General features: G+C 45.1%; 1 protein-coding gene across 2 annotated transcripts in view; it reads left to right on the top strand.

Moving 5' to 3' along the window:
• The window catches only part of Rbm20 (RNA binding motif protein 20), a 190083-nt gene that overhangs the window by 93746 nt on the left and 69756 nt on the right, over window positions 1-26581 (top strand). Inside the window, exon 1 of one of the 2 annotated variants that reach the window (XM_048423878.3) lies at window positions 24160-24378. The exons of the other annotated variant lie outside the window; for it this stretch is intronic. Coding sequence (XP_048279835.3) covers window positions 24296-24378 — 83 coding nt within the window. The 5' untranslated portion in view covers window positions 24160-24295. Of the gene's footprint in view, window positions 1-24159; window positions 24379-26581 lie in introns of those variants that run through there. 2 annotated transcript variants of the gene reach the window in all.

Below are 26581 nucleotides of genomic sequence, written 5' to 3'. Positions count from 1 at the left end.
GCTGCTTTTCCTTCCAATTCTTTTCGAGTTGGTTTTGTTTATCTTGCACCCTAAACCCCTGAGCCAGAAGTGTAGGGAGTTTGTACTCCCAAACCGCAAGTGTTCAGCCTCCTCCAAGAGTCTCGTGTGCTGTACCTGGTGGACCTGGGCTGGGGAGGACATCACCCTGCTCAGCTTTTCTGAGCGTCATACCTGAGCTCAGACCTTCAGTGTGGGGAATCAAATGTGCCTGTTTTCAACTTGGTAAGCAAGTATTAGGCCTAGGAGAGGGGTTTGCAGTGTGAAACAGCTAATTTTTCTCTCTCAGTGTTGAAAATAACCTTTAATGGCCAAACCCTGGATTTTTACTTTTTTTCTAACTGTTAAAACCATTCTTTCCCGCCTATATTTGAAAAATAAATAAATGTTGTTCCTTAAAACAAACAAAAAACCAAAATAAAACAGAAAGGAGAGGCTTACAGTGATGGCTCGGTGGTTAGAAATACTTGCTACTCTTGCAGAGCACCCACGTTTGACTCCAGCACCCATATGATGGCTCACAATCATCCATAACTCCAGTTCCAGGGAATACGATGCCCTTTTTGGACTCTGAAGGCAACAGACAAGCAGGTGGTGCATAGACACACATGCAAGCTCACACACATAAAATAAAAGTAAGAAAAAAATTTAAAGGCATAATGTTACCTTAAAGACACACACACACACACACACACACACACACACACACACACACACGGGGGGGGGTCCTGTGATTTTTGCTGCAAACATCCCACTGCTGTGGAAATAAAGAAAGATTCATTGTAATAAAGAAAGCAGTATTGGCTCACTCGTGACCTGCGCATTGAAATTATAGCTACTGATTTCATTATAATGGCATTACTAACTCTATACCGTGTTTTCCTTATGACCTGTGTGAGTCTTAATAACAACGTTGTGTGTGGGAAGTGACGACACTTGACTCAGGCCTGTAGTTTAGCCCATTGTATTGCACCAATGACAATTTCCTGGTTTCACTAATCTGACTATAGAAATTCCCTCTGACCTCTAGTGTTTGCATTCTTAGCCCCTGTGAATGCCTGGAACCATGGATAATTCTGAACTCTCCACTGCATGTTTTCCTACACATAATACATACATGTATACATACATACATACATACATGTATACATACCTATGATAAAACTTAACTTAAAACACAAGGGATCAATAATAAGTAGAAATAAAACGGAACAATAATTACAAATAAACTCCTAAAATTGCCAGTTCATCATCCTTGTGTTTTGGGGACATTACTAAGCATGTTGTGGTGGCCCAGGAGTGGGTCTGGTAGTCGAGACTATGGGAGGGGGGCAGGTAGTATATGCACAGCGGCTATGCCGCGTGGCAGGTAGTATATGCAGAGCGGCTATGCCGCGTGGCAGGTAGTATATGCAGAGCGGCTATGCCACATAAAGGGCTGGCTCACACTCTGGACGGGGCAGTGTAGGATAGCGGGGCGTCCATCATACCACACAGAGTTGTACAGCTCAGACTTCCAGGTTGTTGATCCTGGAGTTTTCCATTTGATGCGTTCAGACCAGAGCTGTGAGGGTTAGCACCCACTGTCTTAGCAGAATCCAGACTTACCTGGGAGATGGGCCTCTTGGGCATGCCTGTGGGGAACCTGCCCTAACTGCGGCTGGAGTCGTTCTCTGCCTGAGGGATCTTTGGACTGTATGAGAGAGTTAGCTGAGGGTCACCAAGAACTCACCTCTCTGTTTCTCACCTGTGGATGCATCGTGACCACCCACTTCAAGCTCCCTCTGCCTTGGGTTCTCCTAAGGGGCAGTCTCGTGGACTGTGAGAGAGATAAACCTTGTCAGGTATATTATGGCTTCAGGGTTGTGGAAGGAGGAGCGGACTGTACCTAAGAACCACTGGGGAAGGCGGATGGCAAGGACAAGACCGCCTGGTCCCTTGCTGAGAGTTCTCGAGCATCCACATTTACTTTGGACTAGAAAGGGACAGAATGAAGAGAATGGGACTTCCTGAAATGGCCTCTGATGGCTGTGCATCCCCAGTGTTTTTCGTTGTCATTTGGAGAGAAGAGAGTTGAATGTCAGTTGAAAAGAAAACATACAAAATACATATTTCTTCCTGCAGTCGGCCTTCCAGTGGCCCTAGCTTCTCCGGCTGCTTCAGATCCCAGAACGCTTGCCTGCTGGGACCCTGGGCTGCCATGGTGCACTGACTCGAGCCCTGGGTGAGTGGGTGTGTGGGGGACACCCTTCCCCTGCATGCAGAGCTCTTTCTGCTCCTGCATTCAGACCCCCGCCCTTGAGAGAGCACTTCCATCCTGGGAGCTTCATAGGAAAGTGTTTTTATTCCTGTCCATTGATAGGAAAACTCACTCCTGGGGTTTGTCTGAGCCTCAGCAAAGGGATGGGTGGAAGGATAGAGGGAAGACTGTGACTTTCTCCCTTAACCCAAACCTTATTAGCGCATATTAATAGTTATAAATAATATGTTTTAGTATGGTATTTCCCACATGTGTAAAGCGTGCTTTGATCACATTTACCTCCCACCCTTTATGGTTCCCCTCTTCTTCTAAATACAAGATTCCTCTTTCATGTGTATTTCTCTTGTTGGTTCTTAAATACCCCAAGAAAAGCAACTTTTCCATGTGAACTAACCCTCATTTTAACTTCACATATTTAAACTCTTTAGGCTGTATTTTCACATGCCCATCTTGTCTGACCTGATCTATTAAAACACCCCGTCTAACATTTTCCTATGGCGTGCAGTATCTGAAGCAGAGAAAAGAAGTTTCCCTTGCAAGCATTGGGAGAAAGTGGTGTTAACTTTGTTTTCCATTGAAGGGCACACAATGGGTGGCAGTGGGGTTGCTTGTTCTGTGGCTCAGAGGAATTTCCTGAGATTGACTCACTGACGGAAGAGTTGGTTGTGTTTTGCCAACCAAGACCAAAAGCAACGTGAGAACGTCTCAGCTAAAATGCAAGGAAAACCGGGAAACGTAACCAGCGTTTAACATGCTTTTCAGCTTCTGTGTGCATGAGAGACAGGTCAGTCTCCTCCAGGCAAAGTTCCCATGCCATAGCCAGCTGTGGTTCCTACACAGCATCAGACACTGAACAGCAGCCAGAGGGTGACCACAGACAGCCATCCTTTTGTGACAGCGTGCGAGCCATGAGACTTCTGGGAAGGAGGGCTGCCCAGGCCCAGATTACTCTCAGAGGAGGTGTTGGGAGAACATACTAGGCTTGGGATAGACGTTGAACTGGAGAGCTCTGTGTAGGCCCCTAACATTGCACTGATGAGCTAGGCTTTCATAATTCCTCTCTCAGTTTCTGTACACCTGACTGGTTATTTATTTATGTCTTCTCTGCTCGCATTTCGGGACTCTGATTTTTTGTGGTAAAACACCCGTAAAATAGACCATTCTAATCATCTTGCAGCATTTAGAGAATTACATGCTATAAGACCAGCCACTATGTGGTTCTGGAACTTGTTTTTAAATTCCTCTCTAAGGGGACCCTGTACGCATTAAACAACTATGTCCTCTTCTCCAGCCTGTGGTAACCACTGATCTGCTTTCTGCCTGTCTCCTTGGATTTTGCTAGTCTGGATAGTTCATGGAAACGGAGTCGTACAGTAGATGGTGTTCATGCATAATGGGTTCAAAGTTGAGTCATGCCGTTCAGTCTCTGCTTCTTGAAGCGTCACTACATTGAAAGGCATTGTGGGGCAGGAATGAAAGAGGATGAAGCTCAAGGACCTTAAGGCACTCAAGAAGAGAGGTGTGCACCCCACTAATTCTGGTATTAGCCAGCAACAGGGGATGCAATTCAGGCCAGGAAGGTACATATATGTGGGTGACCAGAGTGACTGACCTGGCGGCCTGCAGGGAGAGGAAGGGAAGATGGGTGCCAGTAAATGGAATACTGTCTGAGAACACTGGGCTTGGCACGGGGAGTCACTGAAGATGTGGAGCAGGGGCAGGGATGCGCTGCAGCATGGTCTTTGGGAAGCACTCTGGGGGCTTCCTTGAACATCGGTCTGGAGTGGCGGGTGAATATTAAGAGATGCTTGGAAGGATGCTGCAATAACTCAGGAGTCTGCAGTGGGAAGAAGGTTTCATCCTGTGTGGGGCTGGCTGTGTCCTGAAGCCAATTGTAAGTGATAAAAGGAATTTTAACAGCCTGACAAAGGAACACACTGAAGATCACATGCATTGTCAAAGGAACACACTGGATGACACCTGCATTGATAAAGGAACACACTGGAGGACACATGCATTGACAAAGGAACACACTGGAGGACACATACATTGTCAAAGGATCACACTGAAGGACACATGCACATACATTGTCAAAGGATCACACTGAAGGACACATTCATTGTCAAAGGAACATTGACAAAGGACACATGCATTGGTAAAGGAACACACTGAAGGACACCTGCATTGATGAAGGAACACATTGAAGGACACATGCATTGACAAAGGAACATACTCAAGGACACATACGTTGGTAAAGGAACACACTGAAGGACACCTGCATTGATGAAGGAACACACTGAAGGACACATGCATTGATGAAGGAACACACTGAAGGACACATGCATTGACAAAGGAACACACTGAAGGACACATGCGTTGACAAAGGAACACAATGAAGGACACATGCATTGACAAAGGAACACACTGAAGGACACATGCATTGCCTTCTCAGAAGAGCCCAACTGATCGTGTATCCCATTTTCTCACTCACCCCTATGCTGAGAATGTTCAGTCTACAAAGGTGGCTCAGTGGCTAAAAGTGCTTTCTGCCCAAGCCTGACAACTTGAGTTCAGATGCTCATAACTCTGCTAAATGCCAGACTCCGTAGAGTAGGTGTCGGCACTCACAGGATACCCCTCTGGGGTGATGGAATGCGGAAAAGAGAATTGCCCATCTCAAAAAGGAGGAAAATCAGGGACTGCTCCCTAACAGCTGTCCTCTGCCTTCCACAGACACACTGTGTTGTGCATATGCCTGCACCCCACCCCATACACATCACACATACACACATGGAAACAAATAACCGCTTAGGGATTTTCAAAACTGAGTCTTGATAAGTTCCTTCGGTGACCTTGAGATTTTCCAGGAGTTAACCTGTTCCCTCTCCCGTGTTGGAATAGAGCTCAGGACACTGTCTTTGTAGACGAGGTTCTAAGAGGTTGAAGGATTGCCCAAGATGACAGAACAGTGAGTAGGAAGGCTGAGCCTAGGTGCTCTGATCTCTGTTCCTCTGGTCCAGGCTTTCCTGTTTCCCACTCGACCTTTGTGGGCTTTGTTGCTGAGAATTGAGCGGCTGCCTCCACTGGCTCTGATTTTACCTCAAATAAGCCATATTGATCCTGTTTTTCATCTTTCCAACTGTTTGCCTGGACAAGCTGAGGAGAATTTCAAGGTGGTAGTGTCAGTGTCTTTGAGATGTGCCCCCCAGTCATCGCTCCTGCTGTGGTAACTAAGAGTTAGCCAGTTTGCACTTTTTCCACCCCGGCCAGTGTTTTGAACAATGCAACAGAGGACAGAAGCTGTTGGAGTGAGCCCGAGCAGGAAGCCAGTACTGGAACTTTGCTTTTCTCTTCATCAGCACTGATGGAGTTCCTGGTGGTTTTGTGTGCACAGCCTCAGGGGGATTGTGCTGGCTACATTCCCAGAAATTGTGTTCTCTCTGAGAAGCCAGAGGTGTGTGGCATTATTCCAGATGAGTCATGTGAGCGGCCGCCTCCTTTATCTGAAGTCCCTGATCTGTACAGAGGAGCAGCTTCTTGTTGAGAAGTCAGTGACCCATGTGAAGAACCATCGAATCCCTCAATTAATTCTTGTTCATACAAGACAAGCAAGGACGAGGGAGGCTCAACAGAGAGTGGTCAGATCCCAAGTCCCTGAAATAATTTGCTGTTTAAAACCCCAAATCTTCCTGCCCCCAATCCTCTGAAACCCCAGAGCCTGGCTAAATGAGCTACTGCTGCTACATTAGACATCATTAAACTTAGCCCAGGATAGCTCTGTGTTTAAAACCCTTAACTGAAGCATTGCTCATTTTGTGTGTATGCACTGTGTCTCACATGTAGAGTTGAGAAGACTGCCAGCAGGTGTCAGTTCTCTCTGACTGCCTTGTGGGTTTCAGGGGCTGAACTCAGGGCTGCCAACTTGGTGGCAGGTGCCTTACCCACTAAGCCAACTCTCTGGCCGTAGCTGTGATTTTAAATCAGTGGCTGAGACCGTGCCCTTCAGTAATTTACTTAGACTCAACTGGGTTTCTTTTTCTGTGTTCCTTTATGTGTTGTTTCTGGCTATTTGAGATTAATTTTTGGCCTTACACTTGTGAACTTCTTGCCTAAACCTCCCAAAAGCAGGAGTTACCAATGTGCACCACTTGGTTTATAATCGAGTTCCTACAGAAAAAGTGCTAGATCTTTACCTCACAACATAGACAAAGACATAGCTCAGCCGAGTGAAAATGTGCAAACCAAAATCTTAAACTTATTAGATTATAATTATAGCAGAATTTTTTTATGATTTCAGTGATTAAAAAGAATTTCTTGTGAATAGATAAAGAAATTCATTCATCCTCTCTCTCTCTCTCTCTTTCTTTCTCTCTCTCTCTCTCTCTCTCTCTCTCACACACACACACACACACTCCAGAATATTATATTTTTTAGCCATAAAAGAATGAAACTGTCATTTATAGCAACATAAGTGAATCTGGAGGACATTGAGTTGGATGAAATAACCCAGACATAGAATGGCGGATGTCACATGCTCTTCTTCATTTGTGAATACCAAAATGGTTGTGAAGCAGATCAGTAAAAAAGATTATTGAATCTACTCTGAAAAGGAAAAGGGAAGATATAGATATGATGAAAAGGTAAATCATTCAATCTACTTTTAAAAAGCAACTATGTATGTTGTATACAAATTTTGTGTATTGATACAAATTTGAGATTAATTTTGTTAAAATATACTGTACATTCATTTCTAATTTTGTTCAAGATATTGTACCTATGTAACTCATTTAGCAATGTAATGTAAATTTCTAGTCATTGAAAATTATTATTACCAACTTTTCAGAATAATAAGGAAATATAGATTAGTAGTTAATTACCTAGTATAATAAAACTTGTAGTCATATTAGGCACGTTTTCAAGGTCGAGCAAAGATATATTTTAGATTGACAGGCCTTCTTCAAATGCTTCTACAGATCTACAGAATATGGCCTTTAAGATGTTTTAATAACATAGGCTCTTTTTTTATGACAATGAGACAGGTCTGCTCCTGGCAGCACCAATCTTCTTCAGAGAAGATAATGGGCATCAAAGAAACTCCACATGGAATTTACTGACTTTGTGGCAAAAGTAAGACACTGGGGAAAAAAATGCTCCTGCTTTGACTGCTGACAGTGTGCTGCCCTAATTAGATAAGCAGGACACAGAAAAGTCTGTTGGATATGCTAGGCCTGTAGGCTGAAGATGGCTGCCGCAATGCTACAGAGGAACTTTGGGTGACTGTCCAGGCAAACGGCTGTTTCTGTCATTACTCACATTTTTTGGAAGTCACTTGCTTGCCCTTCCTGCTTACTCAGTTAATATTATTTCCTTCTTAGGTCTCTGAGGTAGTTGAAGATTAGATAGTTATAGTTTTCCTTGTTTACCAGACACAGAAAGCAAGTTATAATAGAAAATAAATTTAGGTGTAAGACTTTGAACTCACCAAGATAAGATAGATATGAATATTTTCTCTGAATTTGTCAAATGCAAATGGACTAGGCATTGTCAATGTATTTATTGCCTATATATGTATTGCATATAGTCATTTTACTTATTGTATGTAGTTATTGTACTTATTGTATATAGTTTTCTTGTTTTAGAGAAAAAGGGGAAATGTAGTGGCATTTCACTTGTACTTTAATAAATGAAACTTGACTGGGATCAGAAAACAGTCACAGTGGCCGGCCTTATAGACTAGGCAGCAATAACACACACCTTTAATCCCAGTTTAAGAGAGGAAGGAGACATAGACACAGGATCGCTGTTTCAGACTGAGGTCGAGATAAGGGCCAGTGGCTGGTTGCTTGCGTTTTGGATTTCAGGCAAGCTTTATTTATTAAAATAGAAGTGAAATGCCGCTACAGGGTTGACCTCGTAGAGATTGGGACTAGCGGGACTAGGGTGTGGCTCAGAGACAAGGGCTCTGCCTGACGCGTGCAAGACTCCAGGTCTGATCCCTAGGACTGAAAATGACACACAAAGAATGAATTGACACAGAATGATGGTGCTGAGTGGTAGAGCCTCTTGGAGGCTGCTGTGCAGAGGGGGAGAAAATGCTGAGAAACATGGGCTGGCGCTACCGGAGCACAGGACCAAAAGCCTCAGTTCTGAGAAGTCTTCCATCCCACATCAGGGCAACTGCAGTTAACAACAACTTATAGTGTACTGCAAAATAGCCAGTAAAGAGAGTTTTGAATGTTTACAACACACACACACACACACACACACACACACACACACAAATATATTACAGGCTTGACTACGTGGACATAATATGTTCTCTGATTTGATCGTTGTCCACACCGTACCCCAGGAATGTGTATGTTTATATGCCGATTTAAATAAATAAAGATTTACAAACTCTACTCAGAAGAAGAAAAGTTGATAAGTTTGACTGGGTTGAAATGTGGTTATTTATGGACCACAGTGTACGATTATGGCCTAGAAATATATACTTCAATGTTGTCCCTGAATGTGAACGAGGAGGAAGGACAGGGCAGGGACATCGAACTTTGCCCAGCACACTGAAATGTCACATTTTACAGTTGCTTAATCTGGGTGATGGGAACAGAAGAATAGTTATAGACCTTTATTTTATTTATATCTAGTATTTTTTCAGCCCAATGAATTGGGCGAGCATCTAACACTGAGCTACATCCCAGCACTGAAGATTGTGTATTTAAAACATTTTCCAATGAACCAGAAAGCCACCACCAACCCCCACCTGCTGCACAGAAGCTGCTGTGTAAAGGGAAATGGTCAGGCCCAAAGACAGACTCTGACCTTAGCATGGCCATGCTTAAGCCGTGTCCATGTCCCTGTGTCCCAGGGGCTTCTTGCCATGGAATTAGAAGCAGGAGAGCTGGACGGATGAGATGATGCTCAAGCCCCTCTCCTTTCCTGTGCCCTATCCCTTCCTCCCTGCAGGAGTTGGAACTGTTTGAGGGGCAGCAAAGGATGCAGCAGGAGATGCAGTTTTCCAAGCAGCAGAGAATTCAGCTTGAGCGCATGGGAGGGGATTCTTGCATCACACTCTTCCGGAGTTTCTTACTTGACAGGCTCTGCCTGGCTTTGCTCATGCCCTGGTCTTGACAGGCAGATCAGCTCACCTTGCAGAGATAAGAGTGCTCGTAATTAAGAAGCACAGCTTTTTAATTAGTTGGATCTGCCCCTGCTGACAGGGACCTGCATAATGGACTCCATGATTGTAGGGTCATGAGACCTGGCAGAGAGCCACGGAATATACCCAACGATGACGTGTGAGGAGGAGGGGTGGGATGACTGCCTACAGGGGTGCCAGTGTTCCAATCAAGGTGAGTCTCTGGTACCCAGTAGTTTGAAGAGGGGGCTCTTGGAATTTTCTTCTCACCTAAAGCCCTGCTTGAGTTTTCTCATGTGTGTTGTCGGTCGGGCTCCATGTCTCACCTGCCCACAGAGAAAGGGTTTTGAAGAAAAGGAGGGCGTGGCCTTCTACTGAGGCTGAGCGTGTATAATGATGCTGATCACTGCTATCAGTTCCTGCAGCGAGCAGGGCCAGCACGTTGGTTGTCTTGAATAACTGGTGTGCATGTGCGGATGTAAACGGACGGGATATGGGATGTCCCTTTGAACTGTTTGGGATGTTCCTGCCAAACTGGTCTGCTTGCTGGATGGCAGGAAAATCAGTGGGAAGGCACATCGTTTCCTAATGGCCCCTCTGTAAGTGTGTGTGTGTGTGTTGTGTGTGTGTGTGTTGTGAGTTTATGTATACCACATTTATGCAGAAGAAGGCCTTCAGTTCCCTGAAAGTGTAATTAAAGGTGGTTATGAGCCTCCACGTTAGTGCTGGGAATTGAACCTGTGTTCTCTGAAGGAGCCATATGTGTTCTTACCACTGAACCATCTTTCTAGCCTCTGCCACCTTTTTTTTTGAGACAGGACCTCTCATTGGTTTGAAGTTCACAACTCAGTCTAGGCTGCCTGCCAGTGACCTCAGGGGTCTGAATGCCTCTGTCTCTCCAGCACTAAGATTACAAACACAGCCTGCCTCTTTGACATGGGTTTCAGCAATCAGACTCTTGGTGCTTATCCAGCAAGCACCGTGCTGGCTGAGCTACTTCTGCAATCACAGAGAATGAGTTTTAAGATACTCAATTTCAAATCTGCCTTGAGAAGGCGTTGTATAGATCTGATGGGGTATAGGCGAACACAGCATATAGCTTACTCTTTCTATCATACGGGATGAAGAAGTCTCTCATTTCTCTAGCATGGTGATTTCCTAGTCTTCCTCTGTCGTTTATGTTTCTTCGTCACTTAGCTCTTCTGTGATCTGAGAAATGAAGGACCCTTGGGGACTCCATGCCGTTGTCATGACATTGTCTTGTAGGGTTAACCCATTGCAGCTCTCTGTGACTTGGACTATAACCAGGTGTGGTGGTGTGCACCTGTAATCTCAGCATTCAGTGGCCTATGGCAGGAGCATTAAAGGTTTAAGGACAGTCTAGGCTACACAGCAATACTGTCTTCTAAAAGGAAAGTGGCAATGTTTTAAAAGCCATGGTTCCCTAATTGACTTTGTAATCTTTTAGCTCTGCCACTAGATTACTGGCGTGTTTGAGGAGAACGACCTCAGCTAAGAATGCAAGTGACAAGTGTAAGTTTGCACAATTAAGAGTGAGCAAAGGACCCAGGAAAAGTAGGGATTTGCCAGAAGCCAGTGTGTGCTTCCTGTTTGCAGTGACCTGTGCTGAAATCTTATGATTTATGGAAACTGTTGGGAAATTATACAGAAAATTGGCAACAAGGAATGTTGCTCTCGAAATCCATTTCCTATGAAGATAAATCTGATTTCTTAAAAAGTCTGTACAGATTTAATTCTTAAGCCAGTGTTGCTATTTGTGTCCGTCGCCCCCACCCCCGCTGCTTTACTAGGTACCACATGGTACCTCCCCCCTCTCAGACCCTGTCCCCTAGTCAGGCTGTTCCCGGAGGCAAGGAGCATCTCCCTGAGCTCCTTTTTAGCTACATTGTTTTTGACAAACATCTCATTGGGAAACCAAATGCAAGTCCAGGCCTGAATGTAGGTCCTGTCAATATTAATTCCCATTGTCGAGGCATTTGTGTTGCATGATTGCATAAATATTAGGGAGAGTCTTGCAAAAACACTAGTAATTATACACTCAAGCATTTGTGGTCACTGATGGTCTTTTTTTTTTTTAATATGTAGAATTCTTAGCAGCAAGAGGAGGCAGACTCAATTCTGGGTTGTCTCAGTACAATAAACACTGAGAAATCTTTCAGTGTTTGTGAAATATGAGTATGTGTGTGAAAGGAATAAAAATCAAATTTGGGAGAATGCAGAGATAGCTCAGAGATTAGAAGTACTTATCACTCTTACAGAGGACCTGAGTTTGGTACCTGGAATCCACACGGGCTCATAATGGCCTGTAGTTTCTAATTCCAGAGGATCCAATGGCATCTGCTGTCTTCCACAGATTCCGACATGCAATGAATGGTGCACATAATCTTACACAGGCACACACGCACGCATACACACACACCACACACACAGAAAGAGAGAGACAGAGAGAGAGAAGGAGGGAGGGAGGGAGAGAGAGAGAAAGAGAGAGAGAGAGAGAGAGAGAGAGAGAGAGAGAGAGAGAGAGAGAGAGAGAGAATATTCTTTTAAGAATAAAATTCAGAGACTAGGGAGATGGCTCAGTGGATAAAGTAATAACTGTGGAGCGAGCACAGACTTGGCATGGCCCTAATGCCCACATAAAAGCTGGGTGGCCATGGCAGTCTACATGTAACTCCAGTACTTGGGAGGCAGAGAAAGGGGGTCCTTTGGACAACTTATCTAGTTGTAGCTGGATTGGGCAGCCCTGTGTTCAGGGAGACACTCTGCCTCAATAAATAAGATGGAGAGCTGCTACAGAAAAGACCTGAAGCAAACTTCTGACCTCCGTACACATGTGCACGTGTACCCATACACATAAATAAGATGGAAAGCTGCTACAGAAAAGACCTGAAACAAACTTCTGACTTCTGTACACATGAGGGGAGTTGGAGATCTGAAGAGCTTTTTGATGTCAGACATGGAGATCCACACTTTGAAGTTTGCCCAGCTAGCTTTTGGTCTTGTCTTGGTCCAGTATTTTCTCACTATGCTTCTTCCTTACATTTGGAATTATAATGTATATCCTGTGTCATTTATGTTGGAAGTATGTAATCAGCTATTTGATTTTGGTTTTGCAAGGGATAAGTGATTGCATGACTCTCAGAAGAGACTTTGAACTTTAGACTTTTAAATAAGTTTGAGGCTGTTATAGATGATGTGGGCTTTTGAAGTTGGATTGGGTACATTTTTTGCTTTATGCTATGGCTATCAGCCTTTGGGGGTCAGGGAGTAGAATGTGGTGGTTTGAAAGAAAATGGCCCCCAAAGGAAATGCCACTTTTAGAAGGTGTGGCCTTACTTGAGTAGGTGTGGTCTTGTTGGAGGAAGTGTGTCACTGTGGAGGTGGGCTTTGACTTCTCATATATGCTTAGGCCATGTTCCTAGGTAAGACCACTTCCTGTTGCCTATGCAAGATGTGGAACCTCTTGGTGAAGATGGTGCTCAGCCACCTCTCTAGTGCCATGTTTGCCAGCACACTGCCATGTCCCACCATGATGCTAATGACTGAACCTCTGAATTGTAAGTGAGCCACCCCAATTAAATGTCTTCTTTTATAAGAGTTGTCAAGGTCATGGTGTTTCTTCACAGCAGCAGAAGCCCTAACTAAGACGGAGAGTCTCATCCATGACCCATGACTCTCTAATCCCTAGTAGCCGACTATGTCTCCAGTACCAGGCAGGATTTTCCTTCTGTGGAGTGGGTCTCAGGTCCAGTTAGAGAGCTATTGGTTACTACTGACATATGAGCGTCACAATCATGCCTCAGGGTCATCGTGCGGTATTGGCTGTGTTGTTGGTCTTAGGCATCATAGCTGAGTGCTACTATGGATTGCTTCCCTCCCTTGGAGTCCTGTGTGACACCTTCTGGTACCATGAGAGCTAAAACTCAGAGGAGGCTTTGAGGTCATCTCTTCAGGGTCTTATGTCTGAAACATGTGGTGTCTTCATCAGTATGGACTTACCCCTAATACCTGGTAGGTAGCCCAGGGCTATGGCAATAGTCCTCTGACCAACAATTTGAAAGGGAGCTTCTCATGCTTGGTATTGGGCTATTGTTACATAGTTTATGACTCTTAGGGTGAGCATTAATAGCCCAGGTAGGTAAATTTTATTTAAACTTTATATGTATGTGTATACATATGGATACTCATGTATTATACATAATTTTAGGTCAAAAAATAATATGATTTCTTTTGACTTTTTTTCAGACACCCTTTACTGTTATTTATCATCTTTTTTTTCTCTCCTAATGTATTTATCGCTCTAACCGTTCCCAACAAAAGCTCCTGTTTCCCATTTCCCCCTTTAAATCACTTGTACCATGGTTTCCCTCTGTAGTGCTTTGCCCATGGTCTCATTTTGCTTCCTGGTTTCTGTAGTTACATCAGGCTGTATACTCATGTCTTGGTCAGTGTTCTATTGCTGGGAAGAAGCATCATGACCACAACATCTCTTATAAAGGAAAACATTTGGTTGGGACTGACTTACAGTTCTAGAAGTTTTGTCTATTTTCCATTTAGTCCATAGGGAGCATGGCAGCATGCAGGCAGACAGAATGGTGCTGGTAAAGTTAAAAGTTCTACATTCAGATCCACAGGCAGCAGAAAAAGAGAGAGAGCCTCAGGGCCTAGCTTGGGCTTCTGAAAACCCAAAGCCCACCCCCAGTGACACACTTCCTCCAACAAGGCCATACCTACTCCAATAAGTAGTGCCACTCCCTAAGCATTCAAATATATGAACCTATGTGGTCCACTCCTGTTCAAATTGCCACAACTCACATCTGGAGATTTGGAGCTAGGAGCCATGAAAGAGACAATAGGTAATGTCTGACTTTCTGAGTCTGGGTTACCTCATTTTGCACAATCTGTAGTTCCATCACATACCCACCTGCTTCTGCCTCCTGAGTGCTGGGATTAAAGGCATGTGCCACCACCCCCTGGAAAGATTTTTTTTTTATGAGCCATTTTCAGCAAAAGGTGTGGATCAGAGAATCCAACCCATCACACCCACCCTCCTGGGAAAAGGACATTCCATTTCTACCGTGTGTGATCATGTGCATGTGTTTGATATTTATATTTGTCCTCGGGAGATTCAGAAACTTTAGAAGCAGAATGGTCAAGGGAATGCAGGGTAACAGATTTGTATTAGTTCTAAGAGGTTTGTGGGGGAAACTGATTGGGTAGACTTTCAGGGATGTCCAACATTACGACATTGTGATATGACGCTGTCATCTACAAATGTGTTGGGTTGAATTCATAGCTATCCTGACAGGCACAGGGCCCATGGGCTCTGGAGTGGTCATGCGTGATAGGCCTTCTCTGACTACTTATTAGCATTACAGAACTGAAAAGCCCATTCTGCTCAATGCTATCTGCTGTGTTGTAGAGGGTTAACTGATTTCTTAACCAGTAAGTTTCATCTTGGTCTTGAAAAAAGAGACACCAAAGGAAAGCTGCTCTTAGCTGGGCATCCGGTCTCTCAGCCTGGCCCTCAACTGCCCTGGGGCTGAGCTCTGGTCTCTTCAAGAGTGACTGGCTGTAAGGGCAGCTGGCTCAGATTTAGGCATATTACTCAGTGCAGTCTTTTCTCTTGCCCTGATCTTTAACATTCCAACGTGTGTCTGTGACTATGAAGGTGGATTCCTGCCTCTGGTCATGACTTAGGGTACATCAGCAAATAAGTTCAGGCCACTCCTGGGTTTGCTAGTCTCTTCTTTGGCCTCTCCATAATGTCATGCTTTGACCAGTTGGTGCTGGATTTTCAAACTTTAAACTCCAAATGTCAGGGCTGGGGAGATCAGGCAGGCCATAAAGTACTTGTCTTGCAAGCACGAGAACCTGAGCTGAACCCGAGAACTCACGCAGTGCTGTGCATGGCGCTTGGGTTTGACATTCTGGGGAGGCAGCAATAGACGATCCTTGGACCTTTTCGGTCATCTACCCTAGATCCTGTCTCCAACAGCGATGAAACCCAGGGCTGATGGTGCTTGAGGAATGGCAGCTGAGTTGGTTCCTTAGACCTCCATCAAATGCTCACACACATGAACAGACTGATAGACACATGCACAATGAATTTCTAATGAATTAAATCATGAGTTTATGACTGATTGTTCTCTGGATTCCACATTTAGATGGAAATCTCAGAGACTACCATGGACCTGAGGAAAAGCCTGCAAGTCATTTGTTCACTCAGGAAACATTTTGTAGGCTTCTTTCTGGAAAGCTCCAAGCCACGTATCGAGAGCCCTCTCCTCTGAGTGTTTACAAGTCTAGGCTTCTGTGAGGAGTGCGAGCAAGACCTCCTAACAGAGAAACTGAGGGGCCCCCAAGAATGTTGGGGAAGTGACTCGGCTGTGATGTTGGCCTCCCTTCCTTTCTCACCACTCAGTGCACACCCTTCACATCTAGGCTTCACCCAGACAGAGGGAGTCTGCACGTTGGTCAGGGGATAGAGGCAGAGCTGTGCTTCTGTGCTTAAGACTCAAAGTGGAAAAATCCTGATGTTCTCACCTTTGTTTCTGCTGCCTCTGACCGGAGTTGGGACAATTTCTATGGTCAATTCATGAGGCAAACATCAGAGCAGACCCAATTTCCTGGACATTGTGATCAAATGGTGCTGGAATTCAAGTTAATAAAACTTTGGAGGCTAAGACATATCTCCTTGCCAATTCCTTCAAGGCTCATTGCCCTACAGCGCTCCTACACAAACAGGGTTCACGTGTTTATTAAATAACACTGGGGAGGATCAGCTAAAACACTGAGGAACAATGGCTGGGGGGTCTCTAAGAGGAAAACAGCTCAGAGTTAGGTTTCTTTCCTCTACATGGACTGAAGGGCACACTGACAAAGCTCCAGCTGCCCCCCCTTTCCTTGGCAGAATAGGGGGCTGTTTAGCATCTAGCCCTTCCAACTTCCTTGATTGTGATGGTGCCTCCCTCGTTTGGTTCATAGCATGGATCCCATCTGTTTTTGTTTGGCTTTTTATTTGCTTCTTTCCCTCCTCCCATAGTTCTCTGATAATGTGCCTGAGTATTTTGATCCCAATTAAAGATGACTGTTATACTTAGCTAGTTATGCAAGTTCGGTGCCCTATGGCAGACACATGGTGTGCATTACAGTCTTCACATCCTTGAGCCGTGGCGTTTAGCTGTGAGGATTGTGTCTGCTAAGTGCCATACTCTAGCCGGTCAGATTTTCACTGAAGTAAGTCCTAAGGCAAGCTTGGAGCGGGGTGGCTACTCTGAGGCTATCAGAAAGTCCTACACAGGAGGCAGTGCCAGCCTTACACTTAGACTTTACCCCGTCTAGTTGTGTGTTCGTGTACACACACATAGAGGAAAATGGAGACCGTGCTTACAGAGTGTCGCCGCTTTGTTAGAGAGGATCTTGCTCCTTTGCAAAAGAAGGGAGGAAGACAGTATTACCTGCTGGGCTTGGACTGAGGGTGGTAGGGGTGGCAGGCGACTTGGGTCCTGGAGGAGAGCTAGAGAGCCAGTTTTATGCTCCTACCTCAGCATGCTCATTCTTGGTAGCATCATAGGCTTCTAAAGGGTCTATGATCAGGTATTATCTTGGTCCATGGAAAGATAGGCCACTGCAATGACTGATGTCAATCACAGAGTGATGGATATACCCCACTGTGACTTATTCATCAAAACTGGTGTCTCTTCCTGACTTTTCTTTTCGTTGTTGTTTATTTGAGACAGGTTCATGTAGTGGGCCTTGAACTTGCCATGTGGTTTAGGATGAGTTTAACTCCTGGTCTTTTGCCTCCATTTGGCAAGCCCTAGGATTAGAGGCATGCATAACCACACCCAATTTATATGGTGTTGTGGATCAAACCCAGGGCTTTGGACATGCTAACCAAGTACTCTATTAGCTGAGCTACATCTCAGGTCTGAGATGGATCTTGTTTATTCTTACTTTCTTTTAACATTTGATTCATTTATCTCTGTGCACACATATGTGTGCATGTGTATATCTCATGGCACATGTGTGGAAGTCAAAGGGTGATTTTCAGGAATCGAGTCTCTCCTTCCACCTTGTACATGCCAGGATTTGCCCTCAAATCATTGGGCTTGGCAGCGTGTGCCTTTCCCTGCTGAGCCAGCAGCCCAGCCTGTTGTTACCTATTCTTATACATGCATCTACAAGAATGCATACGTGCCAGGTACTTTGTTAGGTATTGGACATGGATCAGTCAAAAAGACAGGCAAGAAGCCTGCTCTCGTGTGGCTTGTATTCTAGTGGCAATCAAGCACAAGATAAAATAAGAAAAAAAGATAATTTCTTTCTGATAAAATTATCTTCAGGAAAGGGACAGAGAGCAGCCACATATCCTGCCTTATATTCCCAAGGGTTGGTTTGCTTCTCTGAGAAGGTGACCACAGCACAGAGGTCTGAGGTGGGTAGAGTCAGTCACGTGACAATCTGAAGAAGTTCTAATAGAGTTCTCTGAAGGCTGGAAATGTCCCGTTTGATGTAGGTGTGTTGGCTGTTGAGTGCTTGAAATGTGGCTAGTGCCATAGAGAAACAGAGCTGAAAAGCATGTGTGTGTGTGTTTGTGTGTGTGTGTCTCCCTCATGTGCCTGTGTGTGTATGTGCAGAGGGTAGAGGTCCATAGAGGATATCTTCATCTGCTGCTCTCCACCTTAATTTTCAAGTCAGGGTCTTTCATTGAACCTGGAGCTTAGTGATTGGCTAGGCTGACTGGCCAATGAGCCCCAGCCAGGTTCCCTGTGTCTGTATCTCAGCACTGGGGTCACAGGTATGCACCTCCATACCTGGATTTGTGTCTGGGTGCTTTCTAGGGATCTGAACTCAGGTCCCCATGCTAACATAGTCAGAACCCCAGCCTTTGATATTAATGGCATAAGCAGAAATGTATCTGTGTGGCTATAGATGTTCTAGTCGATGGTGAAGCTCCAGCATGGGAGCAATTTCTACGAGGGTTCTGTGCGTCTGGCCAGTCTGCAACGCCACAGTGAGACTTGTGCCTGCATGTTACATTCCTCTGTTTCAATAGCAAACCTGTAAAATGTAATGATCTTCCCACTCCTGTTCTCTGGGTCCCCAGGAACCCACAGAAGAATAAGACTTAGCTAGATGGGAATTGAGAGCCCCATGCACCAACGACTCAATTTCCTTTCTTAGGCTAGGCTTGTGCCCACACTGTCTGATTCACCACGTTGATTTCCTCCACTAGTGGGCTGTAGCTGACCCTTGTCCACACAGGATACAGACACAGCCTTTCTGAAGGCCCAGCTGTGCATTCTGGGACAAGTCCTGAGTTTGTTTTTGCTTGCACACTGGGTCTTGTACCTGCCCTCCACCACTACTCTCTCAAGGTCACACTGTGTTCCATTTGTGTCTTCCCACCCACCTTGCAGGGCTGAAACTTTGTTTTTTTTTTCTGGGGTAGCTCTGCTCCCCATTGATAAAGATGGCAAGGCCAGCTTTGAGTTTTAAAGGGGGGCTGGTGTTTAAAGATGGCTTAATGTAATTACTGCTTTGTGTTGAAAGGGTTAAGTAAGAGAAAGGAACGAGAGAGGAGAGAGGAGACTAGAGAGAGAAAGAGAAGAAGAGGAGCTGCTATATTCCCAACACTTAGCCAACAATTGGGTTATTCTAGGTGCTCCGGACTTCTCCTAGTCAGAGGCAGTGGGAGACTGGGGAGGGCCATGCACACTCCAGCTCTGCTCCCACTCCTGGTTTTTCCTGGGGCTACCCTGCACGTGTGGGTGTGTATGTGTGTGTGTGAAGGGGCGGCATGCCCCAACTCTGTTCCTAGTTTTTCCTGGGGCGCCCCTGCAGGCACAGGTGTGTTGGGGGCCCAACAAGCTCCAGCTCTGCTCACCAAGCTCAGACAGAAGGGGATTCTGCTTCAGCAAGCGTCCCAAGAGAAAACAGAGACAGGGAGCCAATCCTGGCTCCGTGTACTGAGGATTAGAGGGGGCCCTGCTACAGAGCCTCTAATCCCGGGCTGGCCTGCGGTCGTCTTTGGTTACTATTCTCCTTGCTTGCATAATCAGAAGAAAAACATTTACGCAGTAAGGCCCTGACCGTTATTTTAAACTGAGCAAAGGGGATCAAAATGTTCAACCTGAGACATAGCCAAGTCTGCTGCCATGGGTTGAGTGTTACCCCGACTACTACCCTTGGTCCTAGGTGACTGTCAAAAAGAACCCAGACCAGTGGTGACAGTGCTGCTCTGAGGTGAGGGGACACGGGGGAGAGTGCAGAGCTGTAGAGAGCAAGTTTAGTGTGCAGCAGGATGCTGATGTCGCTGACCCCTCTGGGGGAGAAGTCTGAGGTTACAAACTATGCTGACATCTGCTTCCTTTTGCAGTCGGTCCTTTTAGACCATTAGTGTGAGAGCCATCTGAATCATGTGATGGGAATGACCTTCATGTGGAGACCAGCATGCCAGTGTCTCACTTGGGCACGCTTACCTACACAGACTTCATTCTTAACTTTTAGCATCTACTTCTTAAGGTGTCCCTGCTGTGAGGAAGGAACCAAGTCACTTTCCTTCGGGAATTCATTTGGAGGCTCCATTAGCCAGATGGGATGGAGCAGTATTAGTCTAACCAGACCATTTGTGTTGTAAACACATTTTTTAAATGAAAAAAAAATGTATTCGTTAAGGAAAAATCTAGAAGTTTTTGGGTTAGAAAAAAGAGAGTGGAAAATCTACCATTTAATCTTTACTATCTATTTGATAAATTTCCTAAAAGTAATACAAACCAAATGTATTATGTATGTGCATGTTATCGAATCTAACATTTATACTTCTATTTTGCATAGTGACATTTTATGTAAAACATAGTAGTATGAGAATAATCTCCACAGATTTAAATGTCTACATTGTGTCCTTAAATTCCTGTGGACTCAACACTTGGGTGTTTTGAACCACAAGGACCTTGGCAGTTTGCTAGAAGTCTCCAGTGAGTGGGTGATGAAACCAGACTTAGCCCTTATCGTACATCACCAAGGTGACCATACATCATTATGGTCACTGGTCCTCAACCTCCTCCACCCATGGGCTCTAGTTAACGGTTCTCTCTCCTACTTTCCCTGAGAACCACTACTGCACCTGGTACAGGACACGCCCCCAGGGCTAAAGGCAAAATTGTCCTCCTCTATCATGGCAGCTGGAGAGACCAATAACATCAAAGTGGATAGCAGGATTTAGGTGAGCCAGTTGACCAGGGATGTAGCTCAGGGTGAAGCACTTGCCTAGTGCAAAGAGTGATCACAGTGTTTAAAGATGTGAAAATGAAGGGACTGTGGGAGACAGGAGGCATGATGTCATGACATTCATGTTCCATATCGCCCACTGTTCTCTCTGTAAATGGAGACCAGCATTTGTTTCCCAGCCTCCCAAATAATCACACAGAAACTAGATTAATTGCAACATTGCTTGTCCTTTTAGCTCAGGTTTTTTTATTAACTCGCTCTTACATCTTAAATTAATGCATAACTATCAATCTATGTATTACCATGAGAATGTGGCCTACCAGTAGGTGTTTTTCTCCTTCAGCACCTACATGGTATCTCTCTTCCAGCCTGGCTATATTCTCCCCTGCCATAGGCCAAAGCAGCTTTATTCATTAGCCAATAAAAGCAACACATATACAGAAGGCCATCCCACACCATCTCCCCTTTTTTTGTCTAATTAAAAAGGAATCTTTTAACTTTAACATAGTAAAATTACATATACAAAGATGATGTGGGATGCTTGATGGTATGCTGTGTGAACTGGACATGCAGAACCCACAGATAAAAGACTGCTGAACTTGCCTAAAGGTGAGATGGTCCTTCGGGGTTCCTGCTTCATGAAAGAGTCTGCCAGATATTCTTCAGGACATATTAGAAAGTGACTGACAAACTGCCAATAGGCAGAACTGTCTTTGAAATTTCCTTCTTCATGGAAAAGTCTGCCAGATACTATGGGTCTGTGGGCTGAAGATTGGATGCCCCAATGATAAAGAAGAACTTTGGGTGACTGTCCAGGCAGAAAGATGTCTCTGTCATTTCTAGAACTTTGGAAGTTGCTTACAATGCACTTCCTATTTATTTAGGTAATATATCCTTCTTGGGTCTTTGAAGAGTTGAAGACAGGTAGTTATTGTAATAGTTTTCCTTAGTTATGATAAAAGATAAGTTAGATATAAAACTTTAGACTCATAAAGATAGGATATATGATTTAGAGTAATTTCTTTTATTACCAAATATAAACGAACTAAATATTGTAACTACAATTCTTGCTTGATAACTGTTTTGTAAAACCTTCCTTTTTAATTAGAAAGAAAAGGGGAGATGATGTGGGATATCCTTCTGTATATGTGCTGCTTTTCTTGGTTGATGAATAAAGCTGTTTTGGCCAATGGCTTAGCAGAACAAAGCCAGGCAGAAAATCTGAACAGAGATACATACAGAGAGAGTAGGCAGAGTCAGAGAGACACCATGTAGCTGCTGAAGGAGAAAGACACTAGAAAACTTACTTGTAGGCCATAGCCTCATGGTTATACACAGATTAATAGAAATGGGTTAATTTAAGATATAAGAGCTAGCTAGAAATATGCATGAACCACTGGCCAAATAATGTTGTAATTAATATAGTTTCTGTGTGATTATTTGGGTCTGGGAGGCCGGGAAACAAACGAACCGTCTCCAGATACATCTCTCCTTACTTTATGTGGCACAGTGTTGTTCCCCCAACATTTCATTAACTGAATTTCAGTGTGCAATGCTGCCTGGGGTACCTTAGCCTCTGGGGACGAGGTAGGACCATGCAGTTAGAAAGACTCATTCAAAGCATGGAATTTGCTTCTGCTGGGACTCACACTCCAGAACATAGATCAGGACACCCTGTGAGAGTCAAGTCACACCCAGTGTATCACGATGGTGCCCTCATTGTAGCAGACACTCACAGCGCTGTCACAGGATGATTCCTTCTTCCCCTCCCTGTGGTTAGCCTACCCCACTGACTTTTCTCTGAAAAGTCTCCTTAATGACAGATGGGCCAGAGCTGCTGTTTCCTGCTTTGGGGGTTGAGTTAGCGTGAAGTGCTTTTCAGAGAAAACCCTTATCCCAGGGACGGTTGGGAAGGGCGCCATGTGAGATCTCCAGGGCTTTGGGAAACCTAAGTCAGCAAGGGACCTGAGGCCTGGGCAGAGACACAGATATGTGGCCGATTCTCATAGGTCATGATCTGGGACCAATGGACTTAGGTTTCTAGGGCTGAGTTAACATCTGAGATTCAAGCAAGCCTGGAGCAGCCTGTGAGCTGTGGCTAAATTAGGAAGAGGTACCCCTAGGCTCGCCTAGGAACTTGACAGGGGCTCTGGAGCAGTTGGGGGCAGGGTGCGGGGCTCTGGGGCACAGCTGGATACAAGCTGTGCAGATGCACACAGCCTGTTCTCCCTCCACCTTGTCAGCCTTAGAAGCCCATCATCTGTGGGTTTAGTCGTTCCTGGCAGCAGGGTGAGCCCCTGTGTTCACACCCCCATGGCTGGTAAAGACAGGAACCTCAATCTTCACCCCCCCCAAAGGTTCTAAGATAATGAGCTGAGCTCAGTAAACACCCACCACGTTGTAAGCTTGTTGAGAGATTTTCATCTAAAGCATATTCTGCTGTTTGCTTTGGGAGGGAGTTGTAGTGAATGCTGGCTCCCTTGGGTGAACATCAGCCCGATGGGAATGGTGATGGCCTCATCTCACCTGGAGGTGCGCTAGCAGGTTTTAATTCCACAAATCACATGGTGGTGTAATTTGGTTTGATGATTTAAATGCAAGATTTTTTTTGAAAGAGCAATTAAAATTGGCAAGAGAAAGTGTTTGCTGGAAAGAATAGCAGGTTTATAAGTAATTGACCACAGAGAAGGTGAGTGTAGGGTGTCAGCAACGTCTTCCCAGGGAGGGACTTCGGGGTTCCAGGAGGTGGGTTGTGTCTTCTGCAAGGTGGCTTTGAAGACCCCAGCCTGAGAGAGGTTTCCTCACCGCAAGCACTGTTGATATTTGATGTCCCTGGTCTCTATCCCAGGATGCCACCACCTGTCCCTTCTCCTTCTCCCAGTCTGACAAAAAAAAAAAAAAGTATCTGGCCATCTTTGTAGGAGGGGATGGTCACCTCCAGCCACTGCCTAGAGCAATGGAGAATTCGTTTTTCCTGCTGCAAGGCACTGAGTCACTAGTGCACAGGAAATAGCAGGCTTTCTCACCCTATCCAGTGCTACAGAACTTAGCAGGCAAGTCCAGAGAGTGTGGGTTTGCTGGCCGAGTCAGTGTTCTGGTTCTTGTGAGTGTCTTTAGGACTACATTGCCGTCTGTGACTCTAAAATCTAGAAAAGTAGACAAACAAAACAAAACAAATCGTCATCAGTAACAGCAACAGAAATGGGGACGTGAACCGGGCCAGGAGGCTTTGGAATTTTCTTAAAAATGCAGCGCAGGCTTAGCCTAAGACTGCCTCCTTGAGGTAGTCTCCCGAGACCTCTGCGTAGAGCTGGCCTGGGTGTTGGTATGTGAAGAGGCTGAGAACATGTGGCATAAACGTAGACTGATATTGTTTGCCATTTACACTCAGCGTGTGTAATGCGGTAGGAATGGCTCTCGGCGGCATGTGACCCTCCTTGCAGACGGTAGGCAGTGCCCGGGACGCTCTTTCTCTTTCGCTGGTTCGCTTGCTCATATCCCACCCGCAGCCCCCCTCTCCTCTGCCCCTTCCCAGACTCGTGAGAGTTTAAGTGGATGGAGGCTTGTCGTGGCTGGCATGCGGAAAGCGGGTAGAATGTTGTTGGAATTTCCTAGGGAGGTACATGTGCGACACCCAAAATGACCCCCAGCTTCTGTGGCCGCAGGTCAGCCCTTCATGCCAGGTGCCCTGGGCTGTTTCTGAAAGGTAAGGTCGCATGACATCACTCTACCTTTCCCCAGCCCAAGGCGGGGGTGGGGGGACGCCGTCAAGGGGTTTGTCTTATCCTCCAGTCCAGGCGGCGCTTTGGACCGTGTTCTTGGCGCAAACTGTCTGGGCATGAGTATGCGATTTGTTGGGATCTCCACACCCTCTTGTTTAAAAGAATTTTAATAAATTATTCCCAAGGGCGGTTTAACATGTGACCTCAAGCTGCACCTCATGACCCTGTGGTGAAATCAGCAATCCGATGTCAGTAAGTCTGGAGGAATCAGATTGCGCTCTGATCAGACCTGAGAGACTGAAAGTGGACACGTTCAGAACCCCGAAACCTTAGGAGCGCTGAGGATCTCTTTGGTTGAGGTGTCTGGGGCTTATGGATGGCGTTTTCCGGCGATGGAATATGAGCAGGAAGGTGTTTGAAATGGTCGGCAACGTTGAGTACAGACTCAGACCCATTCTGACCGGGGAGGCGAATGCCATGGTAACGGTTTAGAAGCTGGGGAAATTTCGCCCCGAGACACTCTCTTGCGAATTGTTTCTAAGCACCCCTGAAGGTGGCCTCAGTGGGAATTTTAGCGACCTTTAAGGAAAGTTTAAAAATTTAAGTAAAACGATATTAAGAATCTGCAAATAAACAAGTGGGTGCTTAAAAGTCGGCAGTGAGGTTCCAAGACATATTTGGACATGGGTGCTGTGATCTCTTAGGTTCCAGCACAACCAGCAATGACTCACCTTATTTTTTAACTGATGTAATTAAAATTAGCTTCAACGCCCCGGTGGAGGAATACCAACTTTCTGCTTGAAAGAGTGTAACAGAGGGCTACACCCATAAAACAGCCTGAGAGATTATCTTGAACCATGGGATTTTTTTTTGAACCTTAAAAACATCGAACAAATCATTAATTAGCTTCACTGTTGGTTTCTGTCTTAAATGCATTAGAACCTTTTTTTTCCTTCCCTGTCTTTACTCCCACCCCATTTTTTTTTTTTTTGCAAGGATATCAGGAAGCTGAAGAGGGAGAGCTGATCTCGCCCCTCCCCCATGTGCGCACACCAACAGCTGTTGTGTATGATTTTGTGGAATCTGATATTTTGAACGAAATGACTTCCTTACTTTCCATAGTAATATAGTAATCAATTTTACCATAGATGGCTGTGTACATGTCAAGCGTGGGCTGCTCCCAATTAGCAATGCATGGGATGCATGGGGTGGAGGGCAGAGGGAGAGAGGCAGTTTCAAGTAAAAAGAAAGCCAGCCTTCAAGTTTTACCCTCAGGCAAAACAGTTTTCAATCTGCTCGGATCTTAAAATACAGACTTGGTTTGTGTTGCTCTGGAAAATACTGTGAAGGACGGTGGAGGTGTCAGAGATGGGCCGTCCTCTAACCGTGGCTGCTTCGCTTTTCATCTGTGCTCTGTGGTAGCTTTCGTATGATCACAGCTCTGTCTAATAAGAGAAGATAGACACCGCTCTCTTATTAGAGGTCACCTAAGTTTATGTAGAGGTAACCTAGGTTTAATATTCTGAGCCTTGCAAAGTACCTAGGTTTTGCAGGTGATACTCAGAAAGGGATGTGCTTTAAGTTACGACAAATTCCTGTTCACTTTGGGAGCCGTATACTTTCCCAATATACAGTTATATAGTTTATCACTCAGGTTCTGACCTTATGTTCTTCTCATGGAGGCAGCAGAATTTAAAGGAATTAGGCCACATATGTATTCCTGACACACACCTGGTACTGTCACCAATAGCCGGTTGTGCTGAGATCTGCGTCTCCATCATCCTGAAAGACAGTTCTTCCTAGTCTGCACTGGGCCATGTGGGCAACTGGAGTTTGGAAGATTGTAGACTACAAGAGATGCCTTTACAGTACTTCTAATTCAGCCTTTGCTTCATGGTAGTGCCTTGGGCAGCTAACACCCAGGGCTGGGTCCCGGGGTAATAAAATTCTTCAGAGGCGAGACCCAAGGGTCAGTATTTTAAAAAGTCCTTGATTCCAAAAGTGCCACCAGATCTTGAGAGATGACAGCTTTGGGAAAACCGACTTTTTTGTTTTATTTTTTGAGTGTTTTTATTCTGAAAGGCAGAGATTGACAATGTTGACTGAGTCTCACGGGGCGGGAGTGTTAGAAGATTAATTGCTTGTGTTTCTTGAAATGACTTTTGCGGCGCCTGAAATCTGCAGAAA

This window comes from Myodes glareolus, chromosome 7, assembly GCF_982192425.1.
Source record: "Myodes glareolus chromosome 7, mMyoGla1.1, whole genome shotgun sequence".
In the NCBI taxonomy this organism is placed as follows: Eukaryota; Metazoa; Chordata; class Mammalia; order Rodentia; family Cricetidae; genus Myodes; species Myodes glareolus.
The sequence above is the reverse complement of the archived record's forward strand: the minus strand, read 5'-3'. Positions and strand labels throughout refer to the sequence as shown.